The 16859-nt window shown below is 45.7% G+C and overlaps 1 protein-coding gene across 2 annotated transcripts in view; it reads right to left on the bottom strand.

The window, feature by feature from the left end:
* kcnn1b (potassium intermediate/small conductance calcium-activated channel, subfamily N, member 1b) overlaps window positions 1–16859 on the bottom strand; it is a 98770-nt gene that overhangs the window by 12452 nt on the left and 69459 nt on the right. For both annotated transcript variants that reach the window (XM_072594412.1, XM_072594414.1), the window contains 3 exons: window positions 10793–10934; window positions 7207–7317; window positions 5299–5426 (listed from right to left, as the gene is read on the bottom strand). In XM_072594412.1, the coding sequence (XP_072450513.1) occupies window positions 5299–5426; window positions 7207–7317; window positions 10793–10934 (381 nt within the window). The remainder of the gene's footprint in view (window positions 1–5298; window positions 5427–7206; window positions 7318–10792; window positions 10935–16859) is intronic.

Raw genomic sequence — 16859 nt, 5'->3', positions numbered from 1 at the left:
TTCCTGCTGCTCAGGTCTTGTCTGACCTGCTGTGCTTTTCAAGCTTCACATCGATTGACTCTGACATCCAACATCTACGGCCCTTACTGTCTCCAGGCCTTATCCCCTCGGCTGGAGTTACCAACTCTGTCTGGTCATATTCCAGGAGGTCCATCACGCGACTGCCAACTGCCCAGCCCTGCACCCCCTCTATTAGCTGTCCAACACTGCCATCCTTCCGGCACCCGCCTTCCCATGGCCAATGAAAAATGAACAGATCTTGGCTGCTGATTGACGAATCTAACTGTTGGTCAAATAGCCACTTAGTTGCATTTCCAACATGCTTTTCCAGCTAATGACACTGTTTAAAGAAAAGGGAAAAACACAATTGTTTTAACGCCATAGTTTTTCTCCCAGGGATTTGCTTGCTGCAGTGTTCTGGAGTTGAGTCTTTACTTTGTGGGACTCCAGGGGACTCCTGCCTGTTGTAAACAATAACACCACAAGCTCCAGTTATTGTCGGCAATATTAAGGCTCATTAAGGAGATAAAGTCTCAAATCAGATTGATTGACCAAAGCCTAGAAGATGAAGACTCTTGGCAATATTTTGATATTTGTTTAAAAAGCATAATTGATTTCTAAAAAGATATCATGTGACAGGGGCCTTGTCATTGTGGTAACAGAGCAGTGATACAACATAACAGAGGAAAGGGAACTTAAAATAAATGGCAGGTTAGTTTAGCTGGTAATCTGGTTACTAAATAAGCTTCAATCAATAACTTTCAAGACTTTGAAATCACTGGGAAAAAATAGTATTTAAATAAGTCCAACCTTTGACATTAATATGACAGTGATGTGTGGGTCCACAGAACAGACTTTCCTGCAGTTAATGTATAGGTTTAATATTTATAGCGTCATATCACTAAAACAATTCAAATTAGAGTTTCATTGATCACTATGTGTGAGTGGATTATCTGTTAAACTTTATTCAGACAGCTGATATGATGTTGTGGGTACAATTCATCACAGAACTCCCAAAGGCATCAACTGGTGGTCGGAATGTTTTACATTGTGCTCTCAGAGGAACCTGTCCATGCATATTATTTAATGCTCATCTCCCTCATGCAGAAGCACTTGAATTCAGCAGAGCCTGTGTTTCTGAACGTCATCAGTGGGCACAAAGCAGAAATTGCTCCCTGTCTTTAATCACAGGATCATATGCATTGGAGATTGTTTGGTTTCCAACTTCCCTGCTCAGTGTTTTAACAAGGTGTGTGCTACTTCACTGTATTCCCATGTCCCGCTGCACTGGCACTCAGAGAACTGTTGTATTTCAAGCAATTAGTAACATGATGATGCACAGTTCTATTCTTTGAATGTCTACCTAGTGGGAATTTGCTGGAAATTACTTCACAACTTCTCACTTCAGATCCTTAACCCGAGAAGACTGTTACTGCCTCAGTCTGACCTAGATTCAATGCCAGATTCAATGTGGTTGGTGGTGTTAGTGTTTAGCATACTGCCCTAGAACCAGCCTCCTCCTGGGAATCCTGGCAATAGCCTGTGCTAATAATACCAAATACCGTTAACTATCCAGTCCAACAATGTATAATCTTGAAAGTTTAACTCATGTTAATCCTCAGGAATGAAGTTCACTTGAATTATGCCTTTGAGTCAATATTTCTGACTCTCAAATTCCTTTCATATAACAAAGCCAGAGATGTCATTCTAAATGTTCAAATTGTCAAACATACAGATGATATTGAGAAGGATTCAATGCAGTTAGAATGGAAATGAACTGGATGCAACTAGAATGGTACACAATATGTGGAATGTCGGAAGACTGGATAAGAGAGTGAAAAAGGGGGAAAAAAAAGGGTAAAATTTGAAGAATTAACTGAAGGAACAGAATCAATATCCTCATGATAATGCACTGCTTGGGATTATTCTGAATATTAATCCTATTCCATTTCACTTCCTGCCTAACTTGCTTGGGACATTAACTTAGAATTTCAAATGGTTGTTTTTTGACATTTTTATAATGAGATCTATAATCAGCCAGAGTGAGAAAAGCTGTGAAAAAAATTGGAACTGGTTGGAATTTTAGATTAAAGTGGACATAAAGCTATTATTCTAGAGATAGATTTGCAGCATGGGTTCAATCACTAACTCAATCCATCTAGTTACATCACTACAGGTTCCAATTACTCTTGAGGACTTGATGCCACAATCTAGTTAGACACTCTGGTACAGAGAGAGTGTCGCTGTGTCACAGGTGCCATTTATAAAAGACATTAAACTGACACCCCTAGATCTGGAGGTTTGGTGCTGCAGATTAATGAGAAAGAGCCCACGGTGTTTGTGTGACAGTCAGGTGCTCTCCTTGTGTCCTGGCTAAAGGTTCTTTCCACTCCGTTAAGCAACATCAGTAACAACAGTTCCCTTGCCCACTTTTAAAGTACTCCTTCTTGTTTGTAAATCTCTCCGCAGTATTACCTCTCCCTACCTCGACATCCTCTTCCAGCCCTAAAACCTCCAAGATGTCTGCACTCCCTCGTATCTGGCCCTCTTGCTCATTCCTGGTTTCCGTTGTACCCCCATTGGTGCCTGTGCCTTGAGCTGCTTGGGTCCTAAACTTTAGAGTTCCCTCCTGAAACCTCTCCACCTCAAAATCTCTCAAATAACTACTTCTTTGGCCAAGTTTTTGTTCACCTGTCCAAATGTCTGGTGTCAGATTTTGTCTGGTCACATTTGTGAGAAACGTTTTGGAAAATTTCTATTTCATGAAAGGCGCAGTACAAATACACATATCCTCGTGATGTTTGATGAAGGCTAGTGGAACTGGCCTCTGCTTCAAGCATTTTCTGTCTTGCTTTGAGATTATTATTTTCTTTGCTAAGAAAATTCTTTATTTTGATTGGAACAGTTTGCTCAAGATGTGAACTTAGCTCTCCTTGTGAAATTGCCACTTGCTGGAGTGCATTGAAATACTGAAATACCATCTGATAGCTTTCCTATGCTTGGGACCAGCATGTGTACTTGTGCAAATCTCTTCTGGGAATTAGCCTGAGGATAGTTGTTTAGCTGTGGTATAGCTTTGAGCTCAAGGCACCAGTAAAGTGATTTTCAACTGAGATCAATTCTGCTGATGTAGAATGTGAAAAATGGATTTTATCCAAAAGCGCAATGATTTATTTCTGAATATCTTAACAATTAACAAAACACAAGAAGCATGACACCATTCAGGACAAAGCAGCCCATTTCATTGACACCCCTTTTATCATCTTCAACCACTGACGCTCAGTAGCAGCAGTGTGTACCATCAATGAGATGCACTGCAGGAATTCACCAAAGATTCTCAGACAGCACCTACCAAACCCACCTCCACTTCCATCTAGAAGGACAAGGGCAGTAGGTACATGGGAACAACACCCCCTGAAAGTTTCCCTCCAAGCCACTCACAATCCTGACTTGGAAACATATCACTGCTCCTTCAGAGTCGCTGGGTCAATATCCTGGAATTCCCACCCTGAGGGCATTGTGGGTCAATCTACAGCACATGGACTGATTCAGCTCAAGAAAGCAGCTCACCCCCACCTTCTCAAGGGGCAACTAGGGATGGGCAATAAAGGATATGCAATCTAATGAAATAATACATTTTTTTTGTCAATAGGGCTGTTGTGGAGCAGTAGTAGAGAGCCTACCTCTGAACCAAGAGGTCTAGTTTCAAGTCCCACCTGATCCAGAGTTGTGTCATAACATCACTGAACAGGTTCATTAGAAAATATTGGGAATGAGAATTACACACTTGAGGTAAAACAGAAGTTAAAGTAATTCAAAAGGGCTAACGTAGAACAGTAGGATTCTTGTGGTGCTGTGGTAGTGCCCTTCTCTCTGAGCCAGGAGGCTTAGGTACAAGTCCCACCTGCTCCAGATGTGTGTCATAATATTTTCTAATCAATCTGTTCAGAGTATTTACCAAGGAATGGTTGAATCGACAGCCTATTGTGCCTTTGTTACACCTGCAAGATTACCCCAGACTTTCAACATGTCCTCAATTTCTTCAACTCTCTCAGACAAAACACAGCAAGGCAGGAACCACCAGCTGATCCATTCAACCACTCACACTCCATGAGCAGCAGGAACATGAAGACTAGCACGCTCTGCTCAATCCCCCAGCCTCAATGTTCTCTCTCCCATCAAACTAACTGTGGCCAATTTCATCTTCCTAACCCCAACTGGTCCAAGTGGCTTTCCTGTGTAGTCCCCCACACCCCCTCCCCCCCACCACCCCACACCACCCCCCCCTCCCCACCAACTTCTGAGGCCCATCAGCTGCCTGTCCAGAGGTTCCTCCTGGAGTTGGTTTTTGTCACACAGACAATTGAGCTGTCAATCTGACCAGCAGCCAGCCAGGAAAACTCAAAAAGAAGTGATATCAAGGTCTTATTTTGTCAACATCCTCTGCCATTTCTGGCCTCCCTGCAGTACCCTCTCCCCCTTCAATCGCACCCTCTTGCATGAGCTCCTGTAAATAGTAGACCACGCTGTCTCCAACCTGTTCTCTGGTTCTACTGCCAAGAGCACTAGCCAGCATTTAGAGTCATGGTGCTCCGCACACACCCAGGTGGCTATTGACAGGAGCGTCAGACAGAAGGAAGTGCTGGGTGCTACCTGAAGGAATTCAGCTATCCCTTCTACAGCATGGCCATTCATGAAACTTAAAATCAGAAAAAGGTATTTCAACATTTTGCAGTAAATTCATTCAATGGACAGACAGCAATGAAACAACATACAAATACACAGAAGGTCAGATACAGGGATCTGGAATCTGCCCTTGCTGTTATTGACATGAAAATACAAAATAAGAAAACAAAAAAATTGAACCAGATGAGAGGAATAATACTGGCCGTGAATTTTAAAAGTGAATTCTGAGGGGAGAGTGAATGGAATGTTATTAATCAGTGAATGCAGATCAATAACATATGAAAGGGATTTTAAATTTGAATACAGGGCTATGTGGGAGTTATAATCATAAGTGAATGGATAACCAACCACTTTAGGAGTTCAAGACTAAGCCAGACTGAAGAGTGGGGTGACCTTCCAGAGGAACCTTCTAGAATCCAATTTCCAAAATCTCCATTCATGGGAAAATTGCACAGAAGAGGTCCCCAGAAACTGTACAAAACTTTGAGGAGGCAACTGATGAAGCGCAATCCGGAGAGCCGGGGCACACAGTCAGTGTCTGAGATGTTTAAGTCTGAATAAAACAAGTCAGTGAAGATAACATGGAGGGAACCTCAGAGGCAGGCTACTCACTGATGAATGGCTTGAAGAAATTTCCGTTGGTGTTTACGGACTTTGGCGTGGTCAATCTTCTTTACCAGTTTGGTGTGTTTGTAAATCAGCCACGTTTCCCTGAGTACATTGGCAGCAGTGTTTTTTACCTGAAAGAAATGAACTGGAAATCAGAGGCAGGTTTTGGAAAGCCAGGCACCCTTGAGTTATTTTTGTACCATGGGGTCAATTTGTTTCGGATTACAGCCCTTTGATTTTATTGTATGGTGACTTGTTACTGGCTGGCACAGGAAGATTCAAGTTGTGAGGCAGTCATTCAGCTTAATAGGAATGTTGGTACACATTCCATATGCCCTCTCGAATTTCCTCCCTCCTGTTCCAAGTTATTAACTGTCAAAGGCAGCCCTATTGTCCAGGACAGTGGGGGTTACAACAAGGTCAAGTAACTGGGCCCAATACTTTTGGGGGCTTGCTGTTCTCAGGCCAGAGACCAGGGGCTTGCAGTCAATCATCTCTGCCCTTGGCCCTGGTCAGCCATGCTTCAGTGAGTAACCTCTTGGTTCAAACTCCACACCAAAAGTTAAAGCACAAGTTCCAGGCAGACATTTCTGATGGCAGCGCTGTGGGAGCACCACACTGTCGGAGGGTTAGTGCTGAGGGAGTGTCGCACTGTCAGTGGGTCAGTGCTGAGGGAGTGCCGCACTCTTGGAGGGTCAGTGCTGAGGCAACGCCGCACTGTCCGTGGCTCAGTGCTGAGGGAGTGCTGCACTGTTGGAAGGTCAGTGTGAGGGAGCACCGCACTGTCGGAGTGTCATTGCTGAGGGAACGCTACACTGTTGGAGTGTCAGTGCTGAGGGAACATGCACTGTCGGTGGGTCAGAGCTGAGGGTGCACTGCACTGTCGGTGGGTCAGTGCTGAGGGTGCACTGCACTGTCGGTGGGTCAGTGCTAAGGGTGCACCGCACTGTCGGAGTGTCAGTGCTGAGGGAGAATCACACTGTCGGTGGGTCAGAGCTGAGGGTGCACTGCACTGTCGGTGGGTCAGTGCTAAGGGTGCACCGCACTGTCGGAGTGTCAGTGCTGAGGGAGTGCCGCACTGTTGGAGGATCAGTGCTGAGGGAGCGCCGCACTGTCAGAGGATCAGTGCTGAGGGAGTGCCGCACTGTCAGAGGGTCAGTGCTGAGGGAGCACCGCACTGTTGGAGGGTCAGTGCTGAAGGAGTGCTGCACTGTCAGAGGGTCAGTGCTGAGGGAGTGCCGCACTGTCGGAGGGTCAGTGCTGAGGGAGCACAGCACTATCGGAGGGTCAGAACTGAGGGACTGCTGCACTGTCAGAGGGTCAGTGCTGAGGGAGTGCTGCACTGTCGGAGGGTCAGTGCTGAGGGAGAGCCACACTGGGCATGTTGTATTAAATAAGACATTAAAATGAGACCCTGACTGTAATAGGAGTGAAAGATCTCATAGTCACTAGTTTGAGGATGAGCTGGAGCTCCTAATCAGTGTTCCTCCCTCAACGAACGTAAATGAAAATAAATGATGTGGTTGTTGATCAAAGTGCAGTTTATGGGAGCTTGCTGTGTGCAAATTGGCCGCTGCACTTCTCACATCACAGCAGAGATCACGCATCAAAAGAAATGGTTACAATTCAGTTTAGGATTTCCTAAGGACGTAACAAGGTGCTACTGCAATGCAAATCCTTTCTTTCTCTTGTTCCTTCAGGTCAAGGTAAAGGACGATTAGCTACGATTCCGCTCCATGTTGGTCCTGTCCACCAGTGTGGTGTGTTGTGTTGAGTCTCGCTCCCTCTGAAGCCCATTATTAGATGGTGGGGGTAGGAAACAGGCAGGCGATTGAGGTCAGGTCAGAAGCACCATTTAACCGGACACATGGGTCCAGGCCCTCTCCTCGCACAGTTCCGACGAGCTCTCACCCGCTTTGTTAGCTGCGTGTCCATCATGAAGTTATGCACGTGTTTCTCGGCTTTGGTAAGTTCTAGCTTTCGTGCGACCACAGCCACCACAAGCGCCGTGCACCCAGCTCCCTTCAAAAGAATCAAAATTACAATACACAAATATACAAGTAAACAAACATATTCCCCACTGCCCAAGAGAATCACTGACACTGCTGGATCACCTCCACCAATCAGAGGTTCATAACAAACAAGAAAGCAGGAGAAAATGTATGAGCTGTTGATGGCATTAAAAAAGCCTGTTTTTATTTATTTCCATGCAATTCCTTTATTTATTGATTGCACCTTCAAGCCATTTTACATATGTTAAGACAGTGGCTATATCTCAAAAGCTTTTTCATTGGCTGTAAAATACTTTGAAATGGCCGAAGATCCTGAAAGGTGCTACAGAAATGTAACTCCTTCTCTCCTTATAATCTTTAACTCTTTCCCCAACAGCCAAGAAAATCCAGTTGGGTAACAAATAGTTTGCTTGCATTTCTGATTTGTCCTGTCGGTGAGACACTGTGGGGACGGTCAGGGCAGGTGGGAGTACGTACAGATGTATGAGTCATGAGCAGGAAGAGGCCATTCAGCCCCTTGAAGCTGCTCTGCCATTCAGTAAGATCACGGCCAATCTCCATGAGAGAATGAGTTGGTTGGATGTGCATGGATCATTCTGAAAATGTCCAATCAGATTTGATGATTTTTAAAGTCAGTGGGTGGTCACAAGATGCAGCCCAGGATTGGATGATAGTGAGTCTGATGCTTGGTTTTGACCTTGCTCAATTGAACCCAATGGAAATTGAATCAGGAAGGAGTAAAACAGAGTTGTTGATTGCACAGTACCCTAAAGCAAATTTCATCCCCAGTGAGGAGCAGATTGACAGTTGCAATTAACCAACTGCTGCCGTCTGAATAACCAAGTCAAGATGGCCATTACCCCTGGGTGTTGTGCTTGTTTTGTTTGTTCTAACCACCACCATATCCTCCTCCACGCTCTGCTTTATTTCTATCGCCCTGTGTTCTCTTCTGTTCTCTGCATCATTCATTCTGAAAGTCTCATCAAATCCTGCATCTCAGTGTTCACACTGGCTGACGTTGATTTAACTTCAACAACTCTCTTAGAGATGTACAGCATGGACACAGAACCTTCGGTCCAACCCGTCCATGCCGACCAGATATCCCAACCCAATCTAGTTCCACCTTCCAGCACCCGGCCCATATCCCTCCAAACCCTTCCTATTCATATACCCATCCAGTTGCCTCTTAAATGTTGTCATCGTACCAGCCTCCACCACTTCCCCGGCAGCTCATTCCACACACGCACCACCCTCTGCATGAAAAGGTTACTCCTCGGATCACTTTTAAATCTTTTTCCTCTCACCCTAAACCTATGCCCTTTAGTTTTTTTACTGCTCTACCCTGGAAAAAATACCTTGTCTATTTATCCTATCCATGCCCCTCACGATTTTATAAACCTCTATAATGTCACCCCTCACCCTCTGACACTCCAGGGAAAACAACACCGGCCCTGCTCAACCTCTCCCTAAAGCTCAAACCCTTCATTCTCAGCAACATCGTTGTAAACCTTTTCTGCACCATCTCAAGTTTAACAACATCCTTCCTTTAGCAGGTGACCAGAATTGTACGCAGCAGTCTAAAGTGGCCTCAGCAACATCCTGTACAGATGCAACATGGCCTCCCAATTCCTACACTCAATCCTAGAACAAACAAAGCAGCTATGAAATGCACTTATGAAGAAATGCTGTTCATGATGCCAGTACAAAGCTGACTGATCTGCTCTAATAACTCTCCTTGACTAGTTTACCTCTTCAAACGGAGAGGATTCATTTAGACGGGAGCAGTGGGGGATGAGGTAGTAAGGTGAGGAGCTTTGGTGGCCGTTGCACTGAGAAAAGAGGTCTGCTGGAGGTGGAACTATGTGGGTTTGCTGCTAAACTGACTGCAGAAGGCCAAGTAAATCATCCGTTCTGTCAAATGGTCTTGTAGGTCAGAAGATGGAGTTGGCACACAGGCCCAGAGCAAAGTGGTCAGTGTGGGAGGGCCATCAGACTCCAGCCAGACCATGGGGCTGCTGTTTCATTACAGAGCAATAACTAGAGGTGCTTTAACCTGAGGGAGACCACACCTCAGGCGAGGAGAGGGGGAGAGAAGGAGAATCCTCAGGTGGTGTGGGAATTGAACCGACGCTGCTGGTGTCACTCTCTGTCACATCTCTGTCACAATCTGAGGAGTATGGCCAGGGTGAGGACAGATATAAACTGCAAGATGTTCATCATAATGTCGCCTCTTGAAGAAATCATGCGAGCACCAAGCTACCTGAATTGGGTTTATGTTTATCAATCATTCACAACGTGGCATGTAAAAGAGGAATTTAGATGAATACCAAACAAGATGTCTTTTCATAAATCAACTCCATTAACCATCTCCTTCGTCAATCCATTCTCCCTCTCCCCACCTGCCACCTCCCTCCTCATACCCCCCTCAATCCCATCTCCCACCTCCCTCCCCACACCCACCTCAATCCCACCTCCCACAACCCCATCTCACTCAATCCCACCTCCCTCCTCCCTCAATCCCACTTTCCTCAATCCCACCTTCCTCAATCCTACCTCCCAACCCCCTCAATCCCATCTCCCTCAATCCCACCTTCCTCAATCCTACCTCCCACCCCCCTCAATCCCATCTCTCTCAATTCCACCTCCCTCAATCCCACCTTCCTCAATCCCACCTCCCACCTTCCTCAAGCCCATTTTCCTCAATCCCATTTTCCTCAATCTCACCTCCCTCAATCCCACCTCCCACCTCCCTCAATCCCACCTTCCTCAATCCCATCTCCCACCTCCCTCAATCCCACCTCCCACCTCCCTCAATTCCATTTCCCTCAATCCCACCTCCCTCAATCCCATTTTCCTCAATCACACCTCCCACCTCCCTCAATCCCATCTTCCTCAATCCCACCTCCCACCTCCCTCAATTCCATTTCCCTCAATCCCACCTCCCTCAATCCCATTTTCCTCAATCACACCTCCCACCTCCCTCAATCCCATTTTCCTCAATACCATCTCCCACCTCCCTCAATCCCACTCCCACCTCCCTCAATTCCATTTCCCTCAATCCCGCCTCCCTCAATCCCATTTTCCTCAATCACACCTCCCACTTCCCTAAATCTCATCTCCCTCAATCCCATCTCCCACCTCCCTGAATCTCATGTCTCTCAATCCCATTTCCCACCTCCCTCAATCCCATCTCCCTCAATCCCATATCCCATCTCCCTCAAACCCATCCCCCACCTCCCTCAATCCCATCTCTCTCAATCCCATTTCCCACCTCCATCAATCCCATCTCTCACAATCCCATATCCCACCTCCCTCAATCCCATTTTCCTCAATCCCATCTCCCATAATCCCATCTCCCTCCTCCCTCAATCACATCTCCTCCCTCCCATCTCCCACCTCCCCCACTTTTTCCCCAGTATTCCCCAATTCCACCTCATTATGTGGGACCCTGCGAGTGGATAACTAATTTTATCATAAAATCTTACCATAATCCCTGTGAGCAGGCAGACCCCCTTCCCGCAGTATGTATGAGGCACCATATCCCCGTATCCAATCGACAGAAACGTGATTGAGATTAGCCACATTGCTCCCAAAAAGTTGCTGGTGACTTCCTGTTTATCATGGTATCTGTATGGATTCAGAGCAGATGCTAATTAGGAACATGGCATACAGCAGAGACCTGTCCTTCACAGAATCTAATAGAAGCATTGAGGCTGACAGTGCAGCATACCAAGGCTGAATAGCCAATGTGTTAATAATCAAAGACGATAGCAGTGAGAGAAAAATGCAGGTAAAGTTGGGGAAAAGAGACCACTCAGCCCCTCAAATCTGGTTCATCATTCTCAGTTGATTTGTATTTGAAAACCACCTGGCTACCTTGGCTTTGTGGCCCTGATACCCCTTTCCCAACATAGCATCCATTCTCTCAGTCAGCGTAGTGATGGGGCTTGTAGGAAAATCAATGAGGAACCAGTCAGAGTGAGAGCACAATATTCTAATCTGGAGATGGGAAAATTATGATACCATAAACTGCGGGAGCAGAATTAGGCTCCTTGGCCCATCGAGCCTGCTTCACTTTTCAATCATGCTGATATGTTTCTCAACCCCATTCTCCTGCCTTCTCCCCATAACCCTCGATCCTCCTTGCCAACCAAGAATCTATCTATCTCTGTCTTAAATACACTCAGTGACTTGGTCTCCACAGCCCTCTGCACCAATGAGTTCCACAGGTTCCCCACCCTCTGAAGAAATTCCCTCTTAACTCAGTTCTAAAGGGTTGTCTCTTCACGCTGAGGCTGTGCCTTCAGGTCCTGGTCCCTCTTACTGTTGGAAACGTCTTCCCCACATCCACTCTATCCAGGAGTCTCAGTATTTTCTAAGTTTCTGTCAGACCTCCTCCATCCTTCTAAACTCCATTGAGTACAGACACAGTCATCAATTACTCCTCATATGACAAGCCTTTCATTCTAAGGATCATTCTTGTAAACCCCCTGCTCCCCCTCCAACACCTGCACATCCTCCCTCAGATACAGAGCCCAAAACTGGTCACAATATTCCAATTTGGTCTAACCAAAGTCCTATACAGCCTCAGCTGTGCATCCCTGCTCCTATATGTTAGTCCTTTCGAAATGAATATTAACAATGAATTTGCCTTCCCAGAAACCAACTGAACCTGCATGTTAGCCTTAAGAGAATCCTCAACTGGGACTCCTTTGTGCTTCAGATTTCCGAAGTCTTCCCTCATTTAGAAAATACTCTACACCTTTATTCTTTCTAACAACATACATAACCTCACTCTTTCCCACATCATATTCCTCCTGCCACTTCTTTGCCAAGGCCCGGGCCTGTCCAAATCATTCTGTGGCCAACCTGCTTCCTCACTACTACCTGTCCATTCGCTTATCTTTGTGCGCAAACAGAGGTCCAATGCGCTTAGTTCCTTTCTCCAGATCGTTGATGTATAATGTGAATGGTTGTGGTCTCATCACTGACGACCCCTTGACAAAGCCATGCTGACTCAGCCCTATTTCACTATGCACTTCCAAGAAATCCACAATCTCATCCTTAATAATGGATTCTAAAATCTTACCAATGACCAAAGTCAAGCTAACCAGTCTATAGTTTTCTGTTTGCTGTTTTCTGCCTTCCTTCTTAGACATTTTCCAGTCCTCTGGAACCCTCCCATATTCCAGTGATTCCCGAAAGGTCACCACCAATGCCTCCACAACCTCTTCAGCTATCTCCTTCAGAACTCGGGGGTGTAATCTGTCTGGTCCGGGTGATTTATTCACATTCAGGCATTTCATCTTCCCCAAAAACTTCTCCTTAGTGATGACCATTACACTCACCTCTGTCCCTGAATCTCTTGAAGTTCGGGTATGTTGCTGGTGTCTTCCATTGTGAAGACTGATGCAAAGTATCTTCAGTTTGTCCACCATTTCTTAGTTCCCTATTCCAGCCTCATTTTTCAGCAGTCCAATGTCCACTCTTGCCTGTAACTTATTTTTTACAGATATCTAAAAAAATACTTGCAATCTTCTTTAATATTACTAGCCAGCCCACCCTCATATTTCATCTTCTCCCTCCAATTGCTTTTTTAGTTATTGTCTGTTGATTTTTAAAGGATCCCAATCTTCTGGCTTCCCATTAATCTTCACCACATTGTATGCTTTTTCTTTTGCACTTATGCTGTCCCTGACTTCCCTTATCAGCCGTGAGTTACCTCATTCTCCCCTTAGTGTGTTTTTTCTTCCTTGGGATGAATTTCTACTGTCCCTCCCGATATACTCCCAGAAACTCCTGCCATCGCTGCTCCACCGTCTTCCCTGTTAGGCTTCCCCTTCCAAACGAGAAGGTGGGGACTACAGATGCTGGAGATCAGAGTTGAAAAGTGTGGCGCTGGGAAAGCACAGCAGGTCAGGCAATATCCGAGGAGCAGGAGAATCAACTTGGCCAGCTTCTCTGTCATATCTTTGCAGTTACCTTTACCCAATTGTAATACCATTCCATCTCAAACTGCAGGGTGCATTCTACCATATTATGGTCACTGCCCCTTAGGGGTTCCTTCATGTTAACATCCCTAATCAAATCTGCTTCATCACACATCATCAATCCAGAACCATCTGCTCCCTACTGGGTTCTACCACAAGCTGCTCCAAAAAACCATCTTGTAGCCATTCCACAAAATCCTTTCCTTGTGCTCCACTACCAACTGGATATGCCTGGTCTACCTGTCTATGGAAGTCCCCCATGATTATTGTAATAGTGCCTTTCTCACATGTCTGAGTTATTTTCTGTCCCACATCCTGATACTGCAAGGAGACCTCTGCATAATTCCCATTAGGGTCATTAATCCTTTGTAGTCCCTCAATTCTACCCAGACAGATTTGACACCCTCCTTGTCGACATCACTTCTTGCTATCGATTTAATTTCATTTCTTACTAATGAGGCAACCGCACCCCTCTACCCATTCTTTTGATAGGATGTGTATCATTTATATTTAGTTCCCAGCAGGGATCCCTTGCCGGCATGTCTCTGTGATGCCCACAACAGTGAAACTGGCAGCTACAATCTTTGCTACAAGGTCACTCCCCTTGTATGCTGCGTGCACTTAAGTCCCATACCCTCAATCCTGTGTTCACTGGCACCCGTCTCATTGTTCCTTTATCAGCCGTGCCTGAAGTCAGATTCCTGACCCTTTCCATATTCTCCAGCTTATTAATTAACAACTTTAATAAGCTTTCCCAAACCCCACCCTCTGACTAGTTTACAGCCCTTGTGACCAGTCCATTTAGCATTACTGTAGTTATGGTCACTGTGGCTTACAATGGGATGTGTGAGCTCCCACATCATCCAAGATCAACACCATTGCCTGCACTGCTAGAGCTAATATACTTCACTGAGTGCTAATTATTGTTAAACAACATTATTAACAGACTATTAGAAATATTTATACACATTTCAGCACTTACTGTTACTTAGGCTAGTCCCTATAGTTCCCTGACCAGTCAGTCAGACCACAGGATCTCCAGGATGACACTTGCTCAAAAAATGAGAAAAGAATTGTCCTGGATGAAGATGTGCTGGAAGGGATCTGTCACTGAATAACACAGGGGTACAGTACTGGTGGGGGCGGGTCTGTTTCTGTATAACACTGGGGTACAGTACTGGTGGGGGCGGGTCTGTTTCTGTATAACACTGGGGTACAGTACTGGTGGGGACAGGTCTGTCACTGAATAACACAGGGGTACAGTACTGGTGGGGGCGGGTCTGTCTCTGTATAACACTGGGGTACAGTACTGGTGAGGACAGGTCTGTCTCTGTATAACACTGAGGGTACAGTACTGGTGGGGACAGGTCTGTCACTGTGTAACACTGGGGTACAGTACTGGTGGGGACAGGTCTGTCACTGTGTAACACTGGGGTACAGTACTGGTGGGGACAGGTCTGCCCCTGTATAACACTGGGGTACATTACTGGTGGGGACAGGTCTGTCACTGTATAACACTGGGGTACAGACCTGGTGGGGACAGGTCTGTCACTGTATAACACTGGGGTACAGTACTGGTGGGAGTGGTTTGTCACTGTATAACACTGGGGTCCAGTACTGGTGGGGACAGGTCTATCCCTATATAACACTGGGATACAGTTCTGGTGGGGACAGGTCTGCAACTGTATAACACTGGGGACAGTACTAGTGGGGACAGATCTGTCACTGTATAACACTGGGGTACAGTACTGGTGGGGACAGGTCTGTCACTGTATAACACTGGTGTACAGTACTGGTGGGACAGGTGTGTCACTGTATAATGCTGTGGTACAGTATTGGTGGGGACAGGACTGTCCCTGTATAACACTGAGGGTACAGTACTGGTGGGGACAGGTCTGTCACTGTGTAACACTGGGGTACAGTACTGGTGGGGACAGGTCTGTCACTGTGTAACACTGGGGTACAGTACTGGTGGGGACAGGTCTGCCCCTGTATAACACTGGGGTACATTACTGGTGGGGACAGGTCTGTCACTGTATAACACTGGGGTACAGACCTGGTGGGGACAGGTCTGTCACTGTATCACACTGGGGTACAGTACAGGTTGTGCCCGGTTTGTCACTGTATAACACTGGGGTAGTGTACAGGTGGGCATAGGATTGTCATTCTATGACACTGGGGGCCATACCTGTCACTGTCAACAGAGATCTTGGAAGATCCTGTGTTGGCGTCACGGAGCCCAGCATGTTATGGTTTAGATATGAGAATGCTGAGCAAGTGTGCTCTGAGCAGAAGCTCCATGCTGTAGTCAATAGTTGCAGCATGCTGTGCTAAATGTTCATCTTTAATGGCTCTGTGTGGATAGGGCAGCATTCTGGCGTTTTGCTTCAGAGAGTTGCTTGGCTAATCAGCAATGCTATAGTTCTCTCAGAAAAGGAACCTATTATTTTCTCAATAATTAGGTTCTGATTTGGTCTTCACCCCTCCTTTGATTTCCTTTCTTGGCATTTAGCTTTTTTAACTCAGCACCACAGTGAACACAAAAAGCTAACACAGTTTCCCTCGATTGACTGAACATCATCAAGTGGATTCTGAATGATTCTATCATGTGAAAAGAGTGTCAAAATTGTACTGACTTTTCTTATTGTCAACATGACCACTGCAGAGAGTCAAAACAGAGAAATCGATGCCTTCCTCCAACGTTTGCTCTTTCTAGCACAGATATCAAGGGGAAGGAACCTAGCCCCTATCACTACCCTCCCCCCAGTCCAAGGGTATTGAGGGTCAAGGGTGCTATCATCGGAACAAAAGCTGTCCTCATGAAATCCTTGTGTATGATAAGTAACCAAAATCTCTCATGTAATTACTCCTCAACTGTTTCTCCAAATTTCTTCATTTACAGGATCTGGGTGTCATTGGCTGGGCCAATGTTTACTGCCCATCCCTAATTGCCCTTGAGAAGGTGGGGATAAGCTGCCTTCTTGAACAGCTGCATACCATGAGCTGTCAGGCCAGTCACAATGCTGTAAGAGAGGGAGTTTCAGGATTTTGAACCAGGAACACTGAAGGAACAGCAATATCTTCCCAATTCAGTATGATGTGGAGGTGCTGGTGTTGGACTGGTATGGGCAAAGTCAGAAGTCACATGAACCAGGTTATAGTCCAACAGGTTTATTTGAAATCACAAGCTTTTGCAGGGCTGCTCCTTCACAATCTGACAAAGGGTCAGCGCTCCGAAAGCTTGTGATTTCAAATAAACCTGTCGGACCAAAACCTGGTGTCATGTGACTTCTGACCAAGTCAGGATAGTGAGTGACTTTGAGGACATATTGCAGTCATGCTCCTTGTATCTGAAGTCTGTGATGTAGATGGTTTGTGTGGCAGTGTGAAGGACAGCTTGTAAACATAGAGAATGAACAAACTACTGAGTTGATGTTTTCACATGAGTGTACATAATTCCCAGACTCTCTTAGTGCTTTGCTCACAAAGTGAGGAGAAACATAGCTCCATGTTAGTTTGAAGTGAACTCAGTGAGTGGGTGAATCTTTGCTTTCTTACAATA

Source organism: Chiloscyllium punctatum, chromosome 24 (assembly GCF_047496795.1).
Source record: "Chiloscyllium punctatum isolate Juve2018m chromosome 24, sChiPun1.3, whole genome shotgun sequence".
Taxonomy (NCBI): domain Eukaryota; kingdom Metazoa; phylum Chordata; class Chondrichthyes; order Orectolobiformes; family Hemiscylliidae; genus Chiloscyllium; species Chiloscyllium punctatum.
The sequence above is the reverse complement of the archived record's forward strand: the minus strand, read 5'-3'. Positions and strand labels throughout refer to the sequence as shown.